The sequence below is a fragment of the Tiliqua scincoides genome, chromosome 2 (genome assembly GCF_035046505.1).
Source record: "Tiliqua scincoides isolate rTilSci1 chromosome 2, rTilSci1.hap2, whole genome shotgun sequence".
NCBI classification, from domain to species: domain Eukaryota; kingdom Metazoa; phylum Chordata; class Lepidosauria; order Squamata; family Scincidae; genus Tiliqua; species Tiliqua scincoides.
In genome coordinates, this window is record NC_089822.1 from 57,144,619 (window position 1) to 57,168,239 (window position 23,621).

General features: G+C 41.0%; 1 protein-coding gene across 3 annotated transcripts in view; it reads right to left on the reverse strand.

Moving 5' to 3' along the window:
- FBN2 (fibrillin 2) overlaps positions 1-23,621 on the reverse strand; it is a 175,185-nt gene that overhangs the window by 81,440 nt on the left and 70,124 nt on the right. For all 3 annotated transcript variants that reach the window (XM_066618394.1, XM_066618393.1, XM_066618392.1), the window contains exons 13-21: positions 22,481-22,606; positions 20,202-20,324; positions 19,525-19,647; positions 17,680-17,832; positions 15,740-15,793; positions 14,984-15,109; positions 14,314-14,439; positions 6,573-6,692; positions 94-231 (exon numbers count right to left, since the gene is read on the reverse strand). In XM_066618394.1, coding sequence (XP_066474491.1) covers positions 94-231; positions 6,573-6,692; positions 14,314-14,439; positions 14,984-15,109; positions 15,740-15,793; positions 17,680-17,832; positions 19,525-19,647; positions 20,202-20,324; positions 22,481-22,606 — 1,089 coding nt within the window. The remainder of the gene's footprint in view (positions 1-93; positions 232-6,572; positions 6,693-14,313; positions 14,440-14,983; positions 15,110-15,739; positions 15,794-17,679; positions 17,833-19,524; positions 19,648-20,201; positions 20,325-22,480; positions 22,607-23,621) is intronic.

Here is a 23,621-nt window from a genome sequence, read left to right on the forward strand (position 1 = left end):
ACTCATATATACTAATTGAATTATAATTATTTTACTCATATATTTCAGTGATGTTCAAAGTTGCTGGAGGACATTACAGAGTAAGATTCATACCTAATTCACAGCGTTCACAAGGACTACCCCAAGCAGCTCCCAAAGTAGCGCAGCATTCAGATTTCAGAGTGGCTCCATTTATGTTCACTTCACAGCGATTGTCTTGGATGTTCAACCAACATGTTCCCTTGAGACTATCTACAGTGAATTAAAACAAAACAGGATCTTCCTATCACATCTCATACAAGTTTCTGTTGCAATTTAGAAATCGCCTCTATGCAGACTGATCCTGTGGTTATCTAAAAAAATCTGTTTCTGGACCTACAGTTCCAACAAGCTAATTGATAGGGCCAAACACTCACTTGTGTGTAGTTTCTTTTTTCTTTTTACAAAATGCAGCCACATAGGTTACCATTTGAAGTAAATTAGTGTGTGTATGTGTGCACGTGTGGTTGACTCTTCACACTGAGAAGCCAACAACTTTAATATTTTAGAGCAATGGTTCCCAAACTGTGGGTCAGGACCCACTGGTGGGCCACGACCTGATTTTCGGTGGGTGATGGAAAGATCAGATAATTTAGGGTGCAGTCCTAACCAACTTTCCAGCACTGGCATAGCTGTGCCAGTGGGACATGTGCTGTATCCTGCAGTTGGGGGGCATTCATAGAGGCCTCCTCAAGGTAAGGCAATGTTTATTCCCTTACCTTGAAGTTGCATTTCCCTTATGTTGGTGCTGGAAAGTGGGTTAGGATTGCACCCTAATTGTCTCAAGCCCCGAGGCTATTCAGAAATCAGGTACTGTCACTGCTAATTACCCTGCTTTAAAGATCTGTGCTCCTGCAGTTTGCAAGATAGCTGGTAACTGCCCTGCAAGGAGCTGTGTAAACATAGGGAGATAAATGTTTTGGGGTCTTTTTCTGGTTATTATTACTTATAAATAAATATTATTTCTTTCTAGATCTCCTTTTTAAAAAGCTGGTAAACCTGGGTGAGTTCCGAAATAGCAACATTTTAAAAAGTGGGTCCTGGTGTTAAAAAGTTCAGGAACCACTGTTTTAGAGACATGGTCACCCTCTAGACCAGCGATTTTCAAACTTTTTCAGCTCACGGCACACTGACAAGGCACACCATCAGGTTTTTGAAAATTGACAGGGCACATCATGTTGCCAGTGGAGGTTCACGTCCCCCATTGGCCCTTACTAATAAATGACCTTTCCCCAAACTCCTGTGGCACACCTGTGGACCACTCACAACATACCAATGTGCAATGGCACAGTGGTTGAAAATAGTTGATCTAGACCAGGGGTGTCAAACATAAGGCCCGGGGGCCGGATGTGGCCTGCGGAAGTTTTTTATCTGGCCCTCAAGCTCTCAGGTGCTGAGCACTGCTGAGGTGTTACTGTTATAAGGACAGCCCACATGAAAATTGGGCTCTCCCATACCTTGAAATATGATCAAGATTTGTGTATTTTCTGTCATTTGCAGCTAATGAGTTCCTAAGTGAAAAAAGTGCTTATTTTTGGTTATGACCTGATGAATGACATCGTTTTTTGCCTAATGACATCACTTCTGGCCCTCAGCAAGCACCATGAATGCTGTTCGGCCCTTGATATGAAACGAGTTTGACACCCCTGATCTAGACTAATCTAATCTACTGTCAACATTTAACAACAAAGTAAACTATAGCAACCAAAACAGGGATAGTACTAATTTGATAAAAATGAGATGGAAAACAATGAAAATTATTGCAACTGAGTAGTTTGAATCCTATGAGACATATTAGAAAGGTTAATGTAAAACCCAAACAAGCAAGTTCCCAAATTATCTAGGACACCGTTTCTCACACTGTGGGTCCCAACCCACTAGGTGGGTCGTGACCTGATTTCTGGTGGGTTGTGAGCAGCTTGTCATTTGAGACTCAACTTCCAGGTTGAGGAAGGAAGAGAGAGACAGAGGGGGAAGGAAAGAAGTGCAGTTGACAGTCGAGAGCTCCACTAGTGTAGCTTGATTTACTAGACACGTTTAAAAGACCCCAGCAGTTCATGCTGGGAATCTTAGTTCTAGTCTTCCACTCATACGCTCCCTCTTCCTGGAAACAAAACCATTATTAAACACACACAAGCTAAATTCAACGGGGGAGGGGAGCGTGCAAAGGACTGTGTTTTTGCAAAGCTGTACTGCTCTAAAACTCAGGCTTCACCTTTTGAAATCAGAGACATCTGCAAAGGCTGCTGTCCTTTTCCCTGAAGTGTTTTGGCATCAGGATACCTAACAAAGGGTATGAAATCATCTAGCCAGGTTCAGGCACAGCTTTGGCAAAGATCCAGGAAGGCCAAAAAAAAAAAAAAAATGTAGTGGGAGGAACGTTCAAGTTGCCCCTGTCCAGCTCACCTAGCTGAGGAGGGGGCTAAAGTTCATACCTAGACCAAGTTCAATGGGTGAGAGGAGCACACAAACAGCTGCTTGCTTTATCCTTCCAGTCCCAGGTTGGGCAGGTGTCTGAGAGCTGGCAGACGAGGGACGCTACCCAGTCCCGGCTGCCCAGAGTAGGGGCAGGTTTGGCAAGACAGTATTGCCTCTGGCAACTCCATACAAACATGGGAGCAAACTGGCTGCACTGTGACACCAGGAAGGCTGCAGTAGCAAGCAGAGCTCCCCACTGCAAGTGCCTATGAGACAGCAGGAAGAAGGGGACACCTCTGGCTCCTACAGTAGGCGGCATGAGCACCTCCTTCTTCAATGCTATAGTCATGTTGGGACTTGGCGGCAGCAGGGAGAGAAGAAAGAAGCCCCCCATTTTCTCCTTCTTAAAGATGTAAAAGAAAAAAAATCTTTCCCTCCAAAAGTAAAAAAAAAGGCCCATAAGGGTACATTACAGTGGGGAGAAGTCGTGGGCAACTCTCATGCACACGTTTCGGAAATGAAGGATTTAAAAGAGCTCTCCTAATAATTTCTGCATCATTAGCACAGCACCAACCTGAATGTGCATCTTGATGATTATGGTGATAATACAGTACGTAGGAGGGCTGAAGTATCTGTTCTGCTCTTGGGATGGTATTATTACACTGTGGAAAAGGTTCTAAGCAGGTGCGAATCCAGGGGAGGCCATGGGTGCATACCCCCACCCCAACTGTCCTGTCAGCAGGGAAGGGCACCCACCGGGATGGAGAGCCAAATCAGGTGTCAGGGAAACACCCACTGGGTGGGTGCCAAGGAGATTGGTTGGAATGGGAGCCCAGGTCTATCCACCCGACATATAGCCACAGAGGCTATAAACTCAATTTGGAGCCCAGGTCTACCCAAGCAGGTAGATCTGAGCTCCAAGTCCAGCAAATAGCCACAGAAGCCTGAGGGAGGACATGATTGAGACATACAAAATTATGCAGGGGATGGATGGAGTGAATAGAGAGAGATACCCTTTTCCCTGTCACATAACACCAGAACCAGGGGACCTCCACTAAAATTGAGTGTTGAGAGAGTTAGGACAGATAAAAGAAAATATTTCTTTACCCAGCGTGTTAATTAGTCTGTGGAACTTTGTGCCATAGGAAGTGGTGATGGCATTTTACCTAAATGACTTTCAGAGGGGATTGGACAAATTTCTGGAGGAAAAGTCCATCATGGGTTATGAGTCATGATAGGTATGTACAAGCTCCTGATTTTAGAAATAGACTACCTCGGAATGCCAGAAGCAGGGGAGGGCACCAGGACACAGGTTTTGTCTTGCTGTCTTTGTGCTCCCTGAAGCATTTGATGGGCTGCTGTGAGATACAGGAAGCTGGACTAGATGGGCCTTTGGTCTGATCCAGCAGGGCTCTTCCTATGTTCTTATGTAGGCTATAAGCTCAATCAGGAGCCTAGGTCTACCCAAGCAGCTACCCAGCTCTACCTGCCCAGCAAATAGCCACAGAGGCTATAAACTCAATCCATGTTAACGTGAAACCCCCTTTTGCCTTTAGCTGTGATTTTCTATAGATCTGGTTATAATATCATGCAAGCTAAACTGTTCTCCCAGCATACAGGTCACATTTCCAGGACTCTAGTCAAGCCACAAGCTCAAGGTTATGCAACCACACACCCCATAGTCACAGATTATGTGAGGAAGTCTTGTGTCTTAATCCAATGACTGTTTATGCAAATGATTTTGGTGTTACCTATTCATTGTATTGTACCTACACAGAAGCCCATGGTTACACAACCCCCTCCCCACAGTCACACATTATAGGACGAAGTCTTGTGTTTTAATCCAATCACAGTTTAAGCATCTCCTACATTACTGTACGCAAACCTGAACTGCCTTGTGTTGGTATTGTTTCCACTCAGTCTTTGAAAGTTCCCCCTTCTAGGAAGCCAGCTATTGACCCCATTGGATAACTGACACCCTGATCCTCATTCAAATGTATATATATTCCAAGCACCCAGCCTTGTGTTAGCAACCAAGGTACCATCCAGTTCAGTCTGTCTCCCAACCCCTTATAAGAGAGAGCTTCCTCTCACATGCTCTCTTTCTCCAAGGACCAACACATCTGTGTTGTGTCAGAGGGTACTCTCCACAGGACTCTCCCCCCCCACTCCAACTGCTCTACAGGACAGGTAACTATCTTGTGCCTGGAACTCTTTCCCTTCTCCCCCCTTTTTTCTCCCCTTCTCTCTCCATCTTTAGTTAGCAGCTGGGGTTGGCAGAGCAGGGACCCCTAAAATCCTTCCCTACAACCCTTCCTTTTTCTGATTTCCTCGGATGCACCAAATACTCTTCACACACAACCACCATGAAAGCTAGGTACATTGGATTCAAGCATTAGGACCAAGAAATATCATTTCTCCATGTGCATTATTTTTACCTTTGTTCTTTTGTAATAAACCATAATCTTTTATTGAAAGTTATCTTTCTCTCAGTCTCCTCTTTAAGCAAAAGGGAATTTCTCTGCATTCCGCCATCTTGTTATCCAGCCTACGATCCTAATGTTCCAATAAGGGCAGTGTAATAATTCCCCTAAACAAAACAGCCCTTTTGGTAACACCCAGGTATACCCACCAGGTAGACCTGAGTTCCAAGTCCAGATGGGAGCCCAGGTCTACACAGCAGGTAGAAGTCCAGGCAGGAACCCAGGTCTACCCACCCAGCAAATAGCCACAGAGGCTATAAGCTCAATTAGGAATCCAGGTCTACCCAGTTGGTAGACCTGGAGCCCAGATCTATCCACCTGGTTGACCTGGGCTCTGAAGGTAGAGCACAAGGCCTCCCCCCCATACAGACACTGGATCCACCCCTGATTCTAAGGAGATTCAGCTCTCAGAAAGATAGGAGAATTCAGCTCTACTAGGTAGATTCAATAATTCAAATCTTCTGTACTTTGCTTTTTAAAAGTAATGAATATTGTAAAAAAACTAATGTTCCAATGGCATTACTGTATTTGACTTGCATACCTTTCCTCTTGCTTTTATGTAAATAAATTTTATTTTAGTATGTTTCAATGTATCAGCAATGTGTCATCAGCTAATGAAAGGCTTTCAATACAAGCAAGTACTACCTGTATTACAGTGATATGTTTTACTTTTGCAGGGATGCAAACCTGTGTATTGTGCTGGTGTGTAAAATGAAAGGATACGTTGCATGTTATTTCTATGTAGACAAATACATTTTACATTGCATACAGAGATGCACTGATTCTATGTAAATTATTGTTACATTGCTTTACAGATAATGAATGCATGTTTCAATAACCCCCCCCAAAAAATATTTTCTCTTCATGAATTTTGGGGGAGTTAGGGTCTTTGATGTTTCTCCGCACTTATCCCTTCATTTTGCACATTAGTATAGATACCCAACATAATTGCCCCCCCTGAAAAAACAGTCGCCCCCCCATCTCTAGAATCCTGGCTATGGGCCTGGTTGAGTGGGGGCATTTCTGGGTGGGGAGAGGACAGAACATGGGCAGATCCAGTCTCTGCCATATTCTAACCCCCATACCAAGTCTCCCGGCATTACATGGGCATGTTTGCTATTTCACAGGCGCAAAACTGGATAGTCCCATACAACCAGCTGGAGCATTACTTGGCATAAGAGGAAAAATATCGCCTTACACTGAGGAGACCTTCAGCCTGCTCCAAAGTGGCACAGGATACAGCAGAGGCCATGAGGTCCTGCTGCACCAGTGCACCTTAGGATTGGGCTGTGAGAGTTTTATCCTAAACTCCTATGCACATTTTTGTGGGAGTAAAGCACAGTGGAACTTAACTTCTGACTAAATACATATAGGATTGCACTGCAAATCTTATTTTCTCTATATTCAGGATATGATAAATGATAAAGTACTACATGAAACAGTATCCCTGAAATATTGCCTGCTACTACTCCCTTGAGAGAAAAAATGGGATCAGATCAGTTTTATTATCTAGCTGGGCATTCCTTGTAAGGAGTAATACTTAACTTTGTTACTAGTTGGATATTACCATGTACCATTCCTGTTTAAATAACCTCTATAGTTAACTGCATTCATGGGTTTTATTTAGAGAATAAAATAAACCAATAGACTCACCAATACAGATCAAGCCCGTAGAGTCTAGTTTGCTGCCAGATGAACATTCACAGATGAAAGAACCAAGATTATTCCTGCAGGCACCATTGACACAAGGACTGCTTTCACATTCATTTATATCTATAATCCAGAAGGAAAAGACACTGTTAGACTTGCCATGTGTTTCTGGAAAATATTATGATGTATAAACCCTGCCATGAACCATGTTATGCCAGAAAGTCTGGAAAATTTGTTCACTTTTTTTAAAAAAAGAAAGTTAAACTAAATAACTGAGAACATAGGGTAGGCAGCTCATATGAGCACAAAAGGATTTGTATAGTTTGCAAGCACTAACTAATGGGCTGCTTCACATAAGCTAGAAACTTCCAAAAACGCAGACTGAAAAGAGTTTCCAGAATCAATTATAATATACTTGTGAGAAATCAGAACCCATTTTAATGCAAAGCAATGCACTGCCCACCACAACACACTGTGTCCAAACAAAGGCTTTATTGTTTCTGTCATGTATGGCTCCATAAGGCTTCAGGAAAATTAAGAAAACACTGTCAAAATGAAACATTACAATGCTGTCTGGAAACTGCTCCAAAAATTAAAACTGGAGCTATGATACAGCAAATAGTATTCCCCTCTAGCCCATTCTCTGTTTCGCTTTATTTTATTTGCCCCTCAGTGCCTCCTTCTCCTCCATCTTTCCATGGGTTGTTTTTAAGTAAGTCCAAATGTAGGCACCAACTTACAATAGCAACCTTTTCTAAAAAAAAGTAAAATCAATGTATAGCCCTATTCTATCCCCCACCATTTTACGCTATTCAGTCACACCGATGAACTGATAGAGCTGCATGCTATGGTGGTGGGAGGCGACCAGATGGCCTGGGAGAGGTAAGTAAAAACATTTCTACTAAAATATTTAAGCAAAACATTTTTACTTACCTCTCTGTAGACCACCTGTCTAACAATGAGTCTCCACAGACCTATGCCAGCTATTTTGCTGGTGTAAGTTCAAGGAGAGTCAAAAGTCATGCAGGGCCAGAAAAATGCTAATAGATTCCAGTTTGAGCTGCTGAGGCCAAGATCCACACCCATCCCTAAACTGCCCCTGCCTTCCCCAATCCCTGCCTCCCCAAACCTCCCTCGATCTACTCACAGCCTACCCCACTGGCAACCTTACATGCTCCAATGCAAGCTGGGACCCTGTCTTGTGAACACGTTGAGCCTCCAGCCATTTAGGTTGGCAGCTCCAACATGCACAACTGTGGTGCAACATTTATGACACCACAGTCGCACTTAGAGCAGCAGATAAGAAGATCTGCCATTGTAATAGGATTAGACCACTAAACCTTTTAAAAAATATATTCTTATTCAAAAGGATAATTCTCTAAAGTGCTGTTTTGTTACGTAACAATACCTTCATAGTTCATCCATATCAATTTTGATAAAAGTCTTAAATCAAATACTAATCCAAACAGAGAGTTCCTGTTGTGGCTTAGAAATGAAATACATTTTAGTATGTAATTATGTTCTCAAGGAAGTGGCTAAGAATGAAAGCTAATCTCATAAGCCTACAATTAAAAAATAAGTGAAAAATTAAAACATAAGAGCTAGTTAAGTACTAGATAAATACACACTAGTATGCAATAATAAACAGGTGGATTAGACAAAAAAAAACCTGCCCCACTTACTCTGAATAACTTATTTGAGCTTCCTTTGTATCTGAAATGCTGTTCTATACTCCTATCCCCACCCGAAATCTTCATTTTTCCAGATATATGCCACCTTTTATGGCTTTTGAAGCCACAGAATGTCATCAAACCATTCTTTGAACTACATTTTTACATAAATAATGGAAAACCGCTATAGACCAGTACAATTTACTCCATTTGGAAGGGGTTGAGTTGACTGAACTTTTGGACTGGGCTAAATGTGCTGCCATTATCAGGATGTTGCAGCAGCATTATAAGCAGATGCACCAGCAAATAAGTTTAAGATTGAGGGCCAAACCATGTAATATTCAGTTGTATATATAGCAGAACCTCTTTAAGTTGATCACCCAAGGGACTGGAGGAAATTGGTCAACATATGGAGGTGGTCAACATATGGGAAAAAAGGCATTTAAATATTGTCATGTTTAGATCCCAGGACAACAAATACAAGGCCAAGTTGTTATTTAGATTGGATTTTTTAAGTTTTATTGCAAATATAAATGAGAATTGATCCTCTTGTGATGTTTACTATTTATATCCTCTATATCTATATCAAGAGACAGAGAATAAACAGCCCACAATCAGTATTTTAAAAAAATCCTGAAAATTCATAAGCTTAAAAAAAATTGTAAGTTTAAAAAAAAATACTTGGTTTCATAGCAGACAGGCAGACCAAAGCTATCCCTTGCCAGCCCATAGCATGTAGCATGTTACACAGCCCCAACAGCTGAAAAAACAACAACACATTTTTATTTAGGCTGCCTGGCCTCCACTGGCTCTCCACAGATTCACTAAATTCCAGAAGGTGTTTGATACGGTCCCTCACTAAAAGCTATGGAGAAAACTCTACAGTCAGGGAATAAGAGGACAGGTCCTCTCATGGATTGGGAACTGGTTGAGGACCAGGAAACAGAGAGTGGGTGTCAACTGGCAATTGACAAAAAAAGTGGAGAGAGGTGGAAAGTAGAGTGCCTCAAGGATCTGTCCTGGGACTGGTGCTTTTCAACATCTTCATAAATGACCTGGAAACAGGGATAAGCAGGGAGGTGAACAAGTTTGTGGATGACACTAAACTTTTCTGAGTGGTGAAGACCAGAAGGGATTGTGAAGTGCTCCAAAAGAATCTCTCCAAACTGGGAGAATAGGCAGCAAAATAGCAATTTTGTTTCAATATAAGTGTAAAGTAATGCACTGGTGATGGGAACCAAAGTGAAAGGACAGTGGATTCACTATGCACAAGCAACCTCATATTCCTCACAACTTGGCACATGTCCAGGTACAATCGGCAGCCGGCGCAGGTCTGTCAGCTATGTGGAGTGTGCCCACCTATAAAAACCCTTTCGCACATGTGCTACCAGGTGTAGGGGAGGGATTGTTGCGTGGCTTCTTGCTTTTCCAAGATGGGACAAACCAGACAAAAAACAGGCCCACAGTATCACGTTCAGTGGCCAACTTACGGAGGGTAAATTAATACTCTGTGCAATGGTCGAAGTGGTCAAGATAGAGAGGTTGGTCTCCCATAGTGTATATGCGGTGCCTGTCCATACTGTGAAAATTAGGTCAACTTAAGGAGGTGGTCATTATAGAGAAGTGGTCAACTTTGGAGGTTCTACTGTAGTTTGTCCCCAGTGGTTCTCTTTCTTTTACAAAATGTGATCACAGAGGCTGCTGTAATCTGAAGTGCAAGACTAGTATGAGGAGAGGGGCTTTTTCATTCTTTTACTCCCACCATTTTCTGTTAAACATGTCCTCCTCCCCACTTCTCTCTCTGCGTAAGAAAAGACAAATATCCCCAAATAATTCTGGGATTGAAGGTGCTGTACTTTATAGAAATATCAGGTTCTTTACTAGATAGGTGAGGGTGAAACCCTATGCACATTTTCCTGAAAATAAGACTCACTGAAGAAAATGGGACATACTTTTGAGTAGACAAGCAAGGATGAGTTTCTGCTGACAACCTCATGATTCAAAAGAGTTAAGAGCTCTGTACCAGATCTCTAGCATGGTGTTTGCCTCTGCAACAATCTTCTGTAGCTCATTATTTCTCTGCATTTTATAGATGGGGAAGCTGAGGTGAGACAGAATGCTCAGCCTCACAATAGGAACTTGAATAGGGTCTTCCATAATCCAGCTGTCTATTCATTAGGTTAGACATGGCTTCTGTACAGCCTGCTAATCTAAGAACTTGATTATATCAATAGATTTTAGTTCTGTCATGCTTTGAAAATAATCTCCATTCCCAATTTGTCTATTTCAGTATCTAACTCAGTGCTTCACAGTCTTTTTACAATTGTGACCCACTTGGTTTGCTGTGGCAGTCACATTGCATCTCAGAATGCCATGTGGATTCCAGGAAGCACTAGCACACAACCCACTGAAAATTCAGAAGACCTCCTAAACTACAAGTGTAGCCGTAGATCATATTTAACATTTTCATTTTCACAATTAAACACAGGAGAAATACATTCACTTACATTTTTCATCACACTATATATAAATGATTGCTGTGTTCTTAACATTTAATGCACCTGCTAAATAGAGAGATATTCCAAGCATGCTGGGCCAGCAGGACTGCACAATTTTTAAAAAAATAGATACTACTTGACAATTGTTATTTTCTTTTTTTATAATAACTAGCCAAACAGAACTTTTATGTTAGATAAACATCTGTACTAACATTTGCACAAAACGTAGGCTGTCATTTCTTGTATGCAGTAAAATTTTTGAAATAAAATTTAAAATTGTATTCTTCAAAAGTAGTAAAACTTTAATCTATTTTTAAAACTCTTAATCCTGGCACTGAAAAGTTCAATGAAGTTACATTTTGCCCCTTTGGATAAGTAACCTGTTTTGTATAGCTATTTCCTCAGAGTTAAAGCCAAACTTGGAGATGTCCCTAGTGATTTATGCTCCATTGCTTTTGTTCTGGATTCATGTTTAACAGTGTGAACATGTTTAAAGCCAGAGCTGTGCTTTGAAGATAAATATCAAGATGAATAGATACAGTTAGCATATTCCTGTACTATTATTTCAGCCTACAGTAAACTCCCCATGACACAAAAAATGCTCACATATACATGACCATTTGAACTCCAAGATAACAAAGAGTCCAGCTGTAAAAACTTAAGCTATTACTTACTCCAGAGTAATTGCATTGTGTTTTGATCAAACTTCTTCAGAGTAAGTCGTTTAAGAACTGCAGTTGCTTTCAAAAGGTTATGAAAGCTCATCGTTGAAGAATAACATTTGAGCAGAACTAATATTGTCTCCATTGCATCAACCTAAGCATGTGTGATAAAAATGCCTGATTCACACAGTGATGCTTGTGCATTGTTATACAAAGGTATAATCCAAGCAACACCATAATGTTTTCTAAAGGCCTCAGTATTCATATTTAGTTAGTGCTTATGAAATAATGTAAAAAAGACATAAGAACGTAAGAAAAGCCCTGTAAGGATATTTCAGACTGAATAGTCTTAGGGAATTCTGCTCTGCTGTGTGTCCTAAAAACTAGTAAAGGGCTCCCCACAGTTTTTCCCCCAAAATGGAGTTATCTGATCTTCTCTGCAAGCCTCTTGTTTGTATCCTGAGCAATGAATTACAGCATGGCTTGTAGTCCCCCCCCAAACAATGAAATCAAATTTAATTAATTAATTAATTAATTAATTAATTAAATAAAGTGTGCCTCATTGATTAGAGACATTGTATTGGGGTGAAAGGGGATAGTTATTCTCCCTTTGCTAAATACAAGAGGAGCACCATTTGAAAAAGTGCCTCTTTACCCAGTTAGCAGGGGTAACTGTATTATGATACATGGAAATGAGAGCTGACTCATATTATGGACCCCTTCCAATCTGATTACAGACCAGGTTTCGGAACAGAGACAGCCATGGTCGTGCTGATAGACGACCTTTGTCAAGGATTAGATAAGGGTAATGCTTCCCTTCTGGTCCTGCTGGACATTCAGCGACTTTCAATACCATTGACCATTGTATCCTCTTGGATTGGCTGGCCAAAATGGGTCTTGGGGGCACTGTTCTGCAATGGTTCCGCTCCTTCCTGTCTAACAGGGTCCAGATGGTGATGTTGGGAGACACTTGTTCGGCATCCTGGCTGTTCTAGCATGGTGTACCTCATGGTCTATGCTATCCCCCATGCCTTTCAATATCTACATGAAACCGTTGGGGAGATAATCCAGCAATTTGGAGTGGGGTGCCACCAATATGCAGATGACACCCAACTCTATCTCTCCCTGCTATCCCACTCTGAGGAAGTGGTGGAAGCCCTGGGGTGCTGTCTGATTGCCATTAGAGACTGAATGAAAGTCAATAAGCAGAAACTAAACCCTGAAAAGACAGGGATTCTCCTGGTCAAGAAATCCTCAACGCAGGTACTGAATCATCCACCCTCTCTGAATGGGGTTACATTCCCCATACAAGAACAGGTGCCCAGCTTGGGAGTTCTTCTTGACTCCCAGCTCTCTCTGGATAATCAAGTGACAGCAGTTGCTAGAAGTGCATTCACCCAGCTTAGGCTAGTGTGCCAACTGAGACCATACTTGAACGGTTTGGACCTGGTTACAGTGACCCATGCTTAAATAACCTCAAGACTGGACTACTGCAATGCACCCTATGTGGGGCTACCCTCTAAAACAATTCGGAAACTGCAATTAGTGCAGAATACAGCAGATGGAGTGGTTACAGGGGCCAGACAGTATGACTCAACTGGACCACTGCTTCAGCAGCTACACTGGCTGCCCATTCGCTTCTGATCCCAATTCAAGGTGACAGTTCTATCCTTCGAGGTCTTCCATGATCTGGGTCCAGGCTACCTGAAAGAACCCCTCCTTCCATACATTCCAGCCCACTCTCCTAGGTCATCTGATGAGGCTCTTCTTCTACAAGTGCCACCTTTGCCCAAATGAAAAGGGTGGCAGCTCGGGGGCAAGCCTTCTTTGCAGTGGCACCACAACTATGGAATCCCACCCCAGGGGAACTGAGAACCACTCCCTCTCTCATGGCTTTTTGTCAAGGGCTCAAAACGTATCTGTTTTGTCTGGCATTTGGCTTCTGCATGGATACTTGCTCTCTATGTCTCTAATAATACTACTGTGACTTGACTTACTTTAATTGTTAGTTGTTGTTACGTTTCCACTTATGTAATGCAAAAATTTAATTGTTTTCAAAGCCTTATTTGATGTTTTTAACTGTTACTGAACTTTATACTTTTTTGTAAGCTGTACCTGTTTATAAGCTTTGTTAGCCGCCTTGGGCATTCGCTTTGACAAGGGAAAGGTGGGATATAAATTTCTTAAATAAATAAAGATTCATATTAATACTTTATTGGTTCCCTGCTGTATCATAACAACACCTAATTGGTTCTCAGAACAGTCTCATTGACCAGTTTTGAGTTAAGAAAATCCAGTTTTTGTTAAATAATGCCGTTTTTATTTTCTGGTTATTTGGCTATAAATTTTGATAGAAGAGAAATATTTTGACATGGTTTGTTTCAATGTATTCTGTTTTAATTTTAGCATCAAATGGTATATAACATAACTGTATTATTCAAAAATACCAAGGTTTTCATAATTTTGGCCACTAGTGTCAAGCTCAGGTTATTGCCCCCCTAAAGCTTGTTGCCCAGTGCAATTGCTACCCCCTGCACCCTCTTAGCTACACCACCGCTGCCTCCCTATGTCCTCTACTTCAAAATTGGTGGGACAGGGAGGATTCTGCAGTCAAGAAGAAAAGGTCACACTTCCACTTCCAAAATGCTCTAAATCCAGGCTGTTTTGAAAACATGCCAGGCATAGATCAGGTAGGGAGGTAGAGGAAGAGGTGGAGACAATGCGTAAGAGGCACATGAAAAAAGAGGAGTATGAAATTTCAGCATCCTTCCAGGGACTAATCCAGCTTCAGTGGGGCTTGCTGATATTAAGCAAAAATAAAGTTCACAATGTTTACATATCAAAGGAATGAAAAACAAAGCATTATAAGATTCATACAAAACCCTATCAGTATTTTTCAATGTAGAATTCTTACCTTCACAAGTGTCAGTTTCACTACTAAAAATATACCCCTTTGGACATGTGCAACTGTAGCTTCCAGGTGTATTTCGACACAGGCCATTGTCACAGAGTAATCTGTTCACTAGACATTCATCTATGTCTGAAAAAGAAAAGTTATTCATATGGATTAGCATGGATGATAAGGAATGGTGCTCTTCTTCACATACAAATTGCTTGTACAGCCCAATCCTAACAATTCAAGCAGCTTAGTGTTCTAGATCAGGGGCCTCCAAACCTTTAGGCCAGAGGGCCGCATCGAATATCTGGCGTAGTGTTGAGGGCCATTTATATTTAAATATAAAATTTAAGTAAATAAGAGATGGAACATAGATGAGTGAATAAATGAATGAATGGGCTCATTCATTCAACCTCCCTGGACCTCAGAACACCCTCCAGACACAACCAGAGCATAGCTCTGGTCATGTACAGCTGAGTGGACCAGAGGCTTTCAGGGGACAAGAGGCTTGCTGCGGGCCAGATAGAGGCTTGTCGTGGGCCGCATCTGGCCCCCAGGCCGGGGTTTGGAGACCCCTGTTCTAGATTAGCATTCCAGTGGCATAACATGCTTTCCGGCTATTATTTCCGACTATTATGGAGGAGCACAGCCTGGCTATGCACCAGAGAATACAGTTCAAATAACTTACCAATACAGTTTCTTCCTGAAACATCTGATTCATATCCACTGTTACAATTACAACGATAGCTGCCACGTAGGTTTTCACAAACTCCATTTGAGCATATATCAGGATCTAAAGCACACTCATTAATATCTGCAATAGTAAAGTAATAAAAATTACTGGAGTATCATAAATTCAACAACACAGAATATATGAACTTATTACAAATATGGAAAACACTAGACTAGTGTATCAAAACCTAAACCAACTATCATGTAGGTAGTGTAATTTACACTTGTATAAATGAATGGATTTCAGTTTAAGCATCAGGAAATAAAACAGAATGTCTTAGCAAGCTAATGTAACATATGTTTCCCACATATGTACTGTATTCTGACTCATAATATAATTTATAGTAATTTCATCACAATACCCCACCTGTGACAAAATATGTATTAAAAAGGTTCAAAGATTTATATATACACATATTTTACAAAATTAATTTTGTTTTGATGTTTTCTAAAATATTACGTATGTTCTATTGTCAAAAGACCACTTATAAATACATTTTATGCTTTTACTGAAGCAAAATTTTATCACTGGGTCCAATGGAAAAAGAACTTGATCACTACTCAGGGCCTGGTTCATTTTTTTAACCATGGTACCTTATGTAAAATAACAATATGTGGTAGGTTGAAAAACAAAATATTGGAGTCACAATCACATACACATTCTTATTAGTATGCTACACCTATAAAGTATTATGAAAATAAGAAACATTACCTCTTCCATCAACAGTAATTCCTACTCCACTGCTACACAGACCATGGAATTCGGCTGAAAAAAATGTTGAACCGCAAAAGCAAGAGGTAAGTTGTTAATGTATAATAGTTTAAAACCAAAGCAAATAAACTTGCATCAGGCCCCATTAGTTCAGCAGTTAAATTTTCAACATCTAAGGGCGCAATCCAAACCCACGCTGGAGCAGGCAAGCCAGGAGGTTTGCGCTGCAACCAACGCGAGTTTCTGGCCAGCAGCAGCTCAGTCAGAGACAAGGGGAAACTCTTCCCCTTATCCCTGGGTAAGGGCTGCTGGCCCCAATGGGTCACCTCAGACATGCGCCACCTCTGGAGGTGGTGCAAGTCCAAGGAGAGTGGAGTGGCTTGAAGCCACTCCATTGTCTGCAAGGACGGGGGTTGAGCTCCAGCATAACTGCCAGGTCCCACCCCGCCCCGCCCCGCCCCGCCCCCGGCTCCCTGCTCACCCACCCCCAGGGCCACCCATCGCCCGCCCTCCCCCTGTCCAGAAATGCCCCCTCCCGCCTCCTCCCCGCCCCCCATGCCTACAGTTGCCACTTGTGTAGGCACAGCTGCACTGACACAAGCGGCGGCGAGAAGCCGCCACGGAGGCTTCTGCCAGCCTCCACACGTCAGCGCATCTACATGCGGCAGCGCAGCTTCCTCCCACGGAGGTGCAAACATGCTTTACGGCATGTTTGCGACCCTCCCAGGTGACTTATGCCAGCCTATGTGCCAGTTAGGATTGCGCCCTAATTCTCCCAAATGTATTAATAAAGAAACAAAACTTTTTCAGACAAAAGTATCAATGAAAAAGCAGTCATATATGTTATGCTAACATTCCTCACTTTATCTGAATCAGAATTGTTCTACATATACAAAAAATATATACATTATTGCATTGAAAACAAAGCTTCTATTATTAGCAACAGCACAGAACACATCTACAGCATGTCACACTTGTCAGAATATTCTCTAAACTATAAATACTACTTACTAAAATTAGCTTAGGAATCATTATTGAAAAATCTTTGAAAATATTGAAGGAACATTGGCCTAGATGCCTTTAAAAGGGAATTGGACAAATTTCTGGAAGAAAAATCCATTACGGGTTACATGCCATGATGTGCATGTACAACCTCCTGATTTTAGAAATGGGCTATGTCAGATGCAAGGGAGGGCACCAGGATGAGTTCTCTTGTTATCTGGTGTGCTCCCTGGGGCATTTGGTGGGCCGCTGTGAGATACAGGAAGCTGGACTAGATGGGCCTATGGCCTGATCCAGCGGGGCTGTTCTTAACGTTAACAACAAATACCTTTTTAAAGGTCTTTCAACATAGAAAAAGTTGTCCAACATCAAAATTACTGCATTTCCTCATCTGACATTTGGACCGCAACTCACAACAGCAGCTAAAGGAGAAAAAAGAACAGACTACCGCAACGCTAATGGCCCAATCCAACTGGGCATTTACAATGGCAGATCTTCTAATCTGCCATCCTGTTGCTGCAGTCCCATAAAAGTCATGCTGCTGGTGTGAGTTGGAGCCCTCAGCACAAATGGCCAGAGGCTCCATGTGCCTGCCAGAGCCTGCGATCGAGCAGGTGATACACTGGCTGTATAAACCCTCTATTGGGGAAGAAGGATTCATGCTATGATTTGAAATTAATTTAAAGCTACATCATGAGTTGAAATTGAATAAAAGTCCACTGGAGAAACAGGTTTCATCCTGTGTTCTAATCTAAAACTTAGAATTGTAGGAAATCAAGTGTGAACTCATTCCCTGATGCTCACTGATAAATTAAAGATTTGAACTCTACATTCTTCATAGTGAAATATATCTGTTTCAAAAGACATAATGTGTGAACCACCTTGATTTTTTTTTAACGCGTGTCTGCCATGAAACCAAAAAAAGAATGCAGCTTTACCTGAATTCTTGGCAGGACATGGGTGACATGGCTCTCCAAAGCCATAGTCCAGATTGGCACAACAACATTCAGATTTCGTTACTGCTCCAGGAAAAGGGCGGATACATATTCCCTTTTTTATTCCACCATAGCATGTGCTGCGCATATGGGTGTCTAAGAAATTTCAGGAAGAACAACAGATGAGTTGCCTTATGCTGGAAATGGTATGAATAAATATTCTTGTAAAAAGAATGAGACAAAATGAGAATGAGTCTTTACACATGTAAGGGCACAACCCTAACCAACTTTCCAGTACCAGTGCAGCTGCTTTGTGGCCTTGAGGTAAGGGAACAAGTGTTTCCATACCTTGAGGAGGCCTCTGTGACTGCCCCACCACCACCGGATGTAGCACATGCCCTATTGGCAGAGCTGCACCGGCACTGGAAAATTGGATAGGATTTGGCCCTAAGGTATCTCAAATGGAAATCTGTAAATCTCTACCAACCAACATCCAGCAGTAGGCTTTCATACCAATTCGAATGTTCATTATCTTACAGCCCAATCCTAACCAACTTTTCAGCACTGATGCAGCTGCAGTGTAGCCCCAAAGTAAGAGAACAAACAGTACCTTACTTTGAGGAGGCCTCCATGACTGGCCCCCGCCCCAACCACAGAATGCAGTGCACATCTGTTGACATAGCTGCATCAGTACTGCGAAGTTAGTTAGGATTAAGCTGTTAATGGATGTTCTATTCATGCAACAAGTTCTTTCCTAGTACACCATACTAAACTTCATTGATATATCTCCCTGAAGAAAAATATGATACTTGCAAATACATATGATTTACAGTTCCTTCGTGCAATTTTCCTCTGAGATACTCTATTAAAAATTTAACATCCTTGTCATCACTACTAAAAACCCAAAGAAAAATGTTTACTATAATGTGCCAATTCTAAGACTATAAATACTTTTCAACTGCCTACTGTTTGTGAATAACATCACTTAGCTCATTCAAGGGATCATGTAGCTTAGCCAACGAGAGGGCTTGTGAAGCCAAAGAAGAATTTACAGAAGATTTGTTAACAGTAGACACACTCTTTGAAATGTTGCTCAAAGGGATAAGAATGAGTAAGGTTTTTATTATGTACTACTTAAGATTTATTCTCGCAACTAGTGCAATTATATCATCATGTTGCAAAACTAAATTTCCTAAATTAATCTTGATTGGATATCTTCTGAAGAAATAGTCTTATAGTCAATTGTAATTCTGAGGGAGAATCTTTACTGACAAGTGTGTATATTCAAAAGAGAAATAAAAATTCTGCACAATAAGCATTACAATCAGGGCTATGCCAAATGGTTTCAACTTCTGCTCTTGCACAAACCTGCACTGTCAGACTGGTAGCTGTTGGTTAATTCAGTACACAAATTATTTTTAAAAACCCAGAGAACTTTGATGAAAGCATTGTACAATTTATGCCAAGGCTAGAGAGTCCTCATGGGCTTAGCCCCTTAAGTTTAGCTCAGAAAAGGAATAGGTTTGTTGCACCAAGCTGATTCAAGCTCAAGACCAGCAAGAATCATAGACACAATGCCAAATGAAACATTTTAAGCTAGTTAATCTATTCTGTCCTGCAATTTTACGCATATTTAAGCTATTACCTACAAGAGCTGCAATGAACAATTTGCATTTATTTAAGAATAGTCTGCTTGTAACGTATTAGCATAACACGTCACTTGTATAACTTATCTGAAAAAGAAATTATTCTAAATCTTAAATATTTATTTTTCCAATTGACTTGAGATGATGAGCTGGTTGCAAAAAAAGGAGTTTTATCCCATATAACTGCAAACGTGTAACTTACCTACACAAACACGACCATCAACTCCAACAGCTAGGCCTGGTGGACATTCGCAACGAAATGACCCTTCAGTATTAATGCAGTGGCCATTCATGCAAATTCCTGGTGTTTGGCATTCATCAATATCTGCAGAGAGAAATATAATTTCCACTTAGTACTACATTTAAGTACATATAAAACTTTGAAACAGTACCCTGGACATATAGTTTTAGAGTTAAGTTTATTCTATTTTTTTTAATTGATGATACATCTGTAGATTAAATATGGACCAAAACTTGATCAAAGGTCATAAATCTCTACAATTGCAGGTACAATCCAACGAAACTTCCCCTGAGCAAACATAACTTGTCATAAAATCTATAATTTATGCATATTTCTGGGTATTTTGTCTATTTCTTATGGGGAGGCAAGCTTGAAGCTCTGTGGCCCAGTCTGTGTTATAGAGCTGGGGTGCAAATTACCATTTAGCACAACTGGTTCAGCCAGTTTCTTCAAGATGAGCCAGCAGATTGGCTCATATTGGCAAGCAGTTATCCACTCCCAAAATACAGTAACTGCTATTTGCATTGCCTACATTTATTATTTTTTTCAAAGGTGGAAAAATACAGAACATAGATTTCCCTTATAATTCATAAGATAAAAGGATGGTCATGATTGCCTTAATATGATGTCACACATACCAGTACAGTATCTCCCATTAGGGGCCAAGACAAACCCTGGTTTGCAGATGCATTTGAAACTGCCATCCTCATTTATACACATCCCATTCAAGCACATGTTGGTAGTTGTGCATTCATCATGGTCTAGAAAAATGAAGTAATAGAGAATTATGTGCTTTTAATCCTTGAAGAAATTTTGTGTATGATTAAAACTGATCTTTTCCAAGATTTGTCACTATTAAGGAAATTCAGAAGAACTTTCTAACAGCAAGAAAAACAAACTTTGGGTAAAGCCTATGCCTTATTTCAGTCAATCAAAAATCTGTTCCTAAACCTTTTCTCATTCAGTTTGGCTATAGTTAAATTACACTGGAATGCAGGAGTTTAGAATGATCCACTTTAAACAGGAGGGCAATGTGATTCAGTACAAGTGTTCTTGGCATTTTCTCAGGATATAGTGAAGCTGTGAGACCAAAGAATGAAAACGAGATGAGGACAAAAAGCTTTACACCATCTACCAACAGCTGATATTTGATGCTTAAAGTCAGAATCTGAGATTCTGATATGAGCTGCCTCTTTTTGAGCCTGTCAATACACTGATATCATCTTCATAGGGCCTTGCAAGGATATTCCATTATCTAAAGTGAGGTAGGTGGCAACTGGGAAGAGGGTTTCATAGTGGTGGTCCAGCCAATGCAACACTCTCCCCAAAGATGACAAACTGGCACCCTTTAAATCATTTCAGCATTTTTATTTCCTTATGTCTTTTAAATAGTGACAAAACCATTGCATCCTGGACAACTGTGTCCCAGTCAAATGAGTTCTGATTTTGGACATTTGCATCTGTTCTTTTTGTGCCCCAAAGATTTGTGTTCCAATGCAGTCATACGTTGCTTAGTGACAGGAATGGGGACCCCCATTGCCAAGCAAGGTTTGAAGTTATGCAAAGCCTCCAAAGGCATTGGAGCCATGCTCCCCTTGCTTCCGGAGACTTTTCTGAGCCTCAACGAAGCTCAGAATGCCTGTTCTGGGAGAAAATGTTTTAGGAGAGATGTGTTTTCACCGGAAACGGCCAGTCTGAGCCTCGCAGAGGCAGTACGCAAAAGTGCGCTGCCTCTGTGAGACTCAGAAAAGTCTACAGAGGCGAGGGGAGTGCAGCTTCCCTTGGCTTCAGAGGCAGGGGGGTGAACAGGGAACAGCGGTGGCCAACGCATATGTGGGCTGTCACAGGTTTGGAACACTGCTAAGCAACGCTCACCTGTATATGTAAATTTAATGTACTTTATATTTTTGAAATGCAAAGGATGGTGGGAGGGGGGATTGGAGGTGCTGAGGAGGTGATTTTGGGCAGAGGGAGGATTGGGCCTGGGAGGGGGAAGGGTTGGCAGAAGCCTCCTCTGCTGTTCCTGGTTCAGGCAGACTTATATGGGTGTCCCAGATTTATGCCAACTGTATAGCTGGTGTGGATCCAAGAAGCCTTATAGGCTGGGGCTTTACATGGGGGAAGGAGAAATATATCCCCATACACTAATGAGACTTCTAGCCACCTCCTAAGCTGCACTGAATGCAGCACAGGCCATGTGGCCTAGTTCCACCAGCACAGCTTAGAATTGGGTTGACTGAATCTTAATACATTATTTTTAAAATTTTATGTATTTATGCGTGTATAAATACATGTTAATGTATTTTAATTTTTTTTAAATTATTAATGCCCTAAGAAATATCATTACCATGAAAATATACTGTTAACTACTAAAGAAATATGGAGCAGACAGGTTGTTTGGAAGCTTAGCTTCAACTCACTAATGACTATCATCTTTCAGTAACTTCAGTTCTTAAAAAGGATATATATTGTAGCATTAAATGAGGAGAAAGACTTGACTACATGCCAGAATATTTTGTAACTAACTAGCAAGTGATACAGGAATATTAAATGTACCACAAAATTAAATTTACTACGAACAAACTTTAGCAGTAGCTGAAATGTTAACAAGGTCTTTATAAATATGAAGCAGCCAAAATATTGAGAGCTTATATAGAAATATACATGTTTCAATACAATATATTGTATTGTCTCAGTACAATATATTGAGAGCTCAAAATATAAATGTTGATATTAGCTTAATGCAAATTCTCTGTCAAATTATTCCAGGACAGTATTAAAATACTTGCAGTGAAATTTGCATCCTATGCAGAGTATTAAAGATCAATAATGATGACCAAAATATAAAATCTGAAATGGTTAGGTTCGGATTCTGGGGGAGTGGGGGCGGGACAAATACAAAGAAGTGATCTCATACCAACGCAGTTTTTTCCATCAGTAGTGAGCTCAAACCCAGCATTGCAAATGCATCGGAAACTTCCATCAGTGTTTACACAGCGACCATTTTTGCAAAGGACACCATTCTGGATACACTCATCAATATCTGAGAAAACACAAGGACACAATGAATATCAGAGGAAACATGAAGCACAACAATGTACTAACTGCAAGAGAAAAAATGGGCTTGTCTGGTAAATGGCCATTGGGTCTGAGCTTCAGTTTTGCATATTTCTTCCTCTCCCCCTCCCTGCTTCATTTTATAGCTTCCAATTTTGGCTTATACAACTAGTGTAAATCTTTGGTTTGGATATAAAGGCAAACTAAAGTTTTTCTGAACCAATAAACGGGAAGGAATTGGAACTCATAAGAGGAATAAAGAAAGGGAGAGGAGATAGAGTATGTAACCCAGAGAATTAATTCTACATAGTTTCTAATGATTCTCTTTCTTAAGAGCTTCTGGATTTTTGGCCACAATCCTAACCAATTTTCCAACACTGACATAAGGGCAATGCAACTTTGAGGTAAGGGAACAAACATTGCCCTACCTTAAGGAGGTCTCCATGACTACTCCCTAACTGCAGAATGCAGCACATGCCACACTGGCACAGCTATGCCAGTGCTGGAAAGTTGGTTAGGATTGCGCCCTTTAAAGCACAACAAACACAGGGATGCAGTTTGACATGATAGTCAAATGGTTGTCTTGAAATCTGCTCAAGGTTGTCTTGAACCCTCAGATACAACAAGAAATCTATTCCAGTGCTTGGTTTCCCTTTGTGGGGAACATATTAGCACTGGGACAAATTTCCCACAACCATTCTTCTCAGAACCAGGAGCACTCTGGATCCAGAAGAACTATACGCTATGTCAGCCATTGCAGCTACCATCCTAGGTTCCAAGTTAAGGCCAGAAAGACAAAGGGATACCAGCCTCATTAATATTCCATTGGTGTTTCCATAGCAGCTCTGGCAGGTCCCTGTCTTACCCAGAATATAGAGACAAGTCCTATTGTTCAGCATCTCATTCAATGGACATGTTTGTGTTGTCAATAACATTTAATCACAGTGGATTATTATTATCATTATGTTACAAGCAAACACACAATCCTTATTTCACATCAA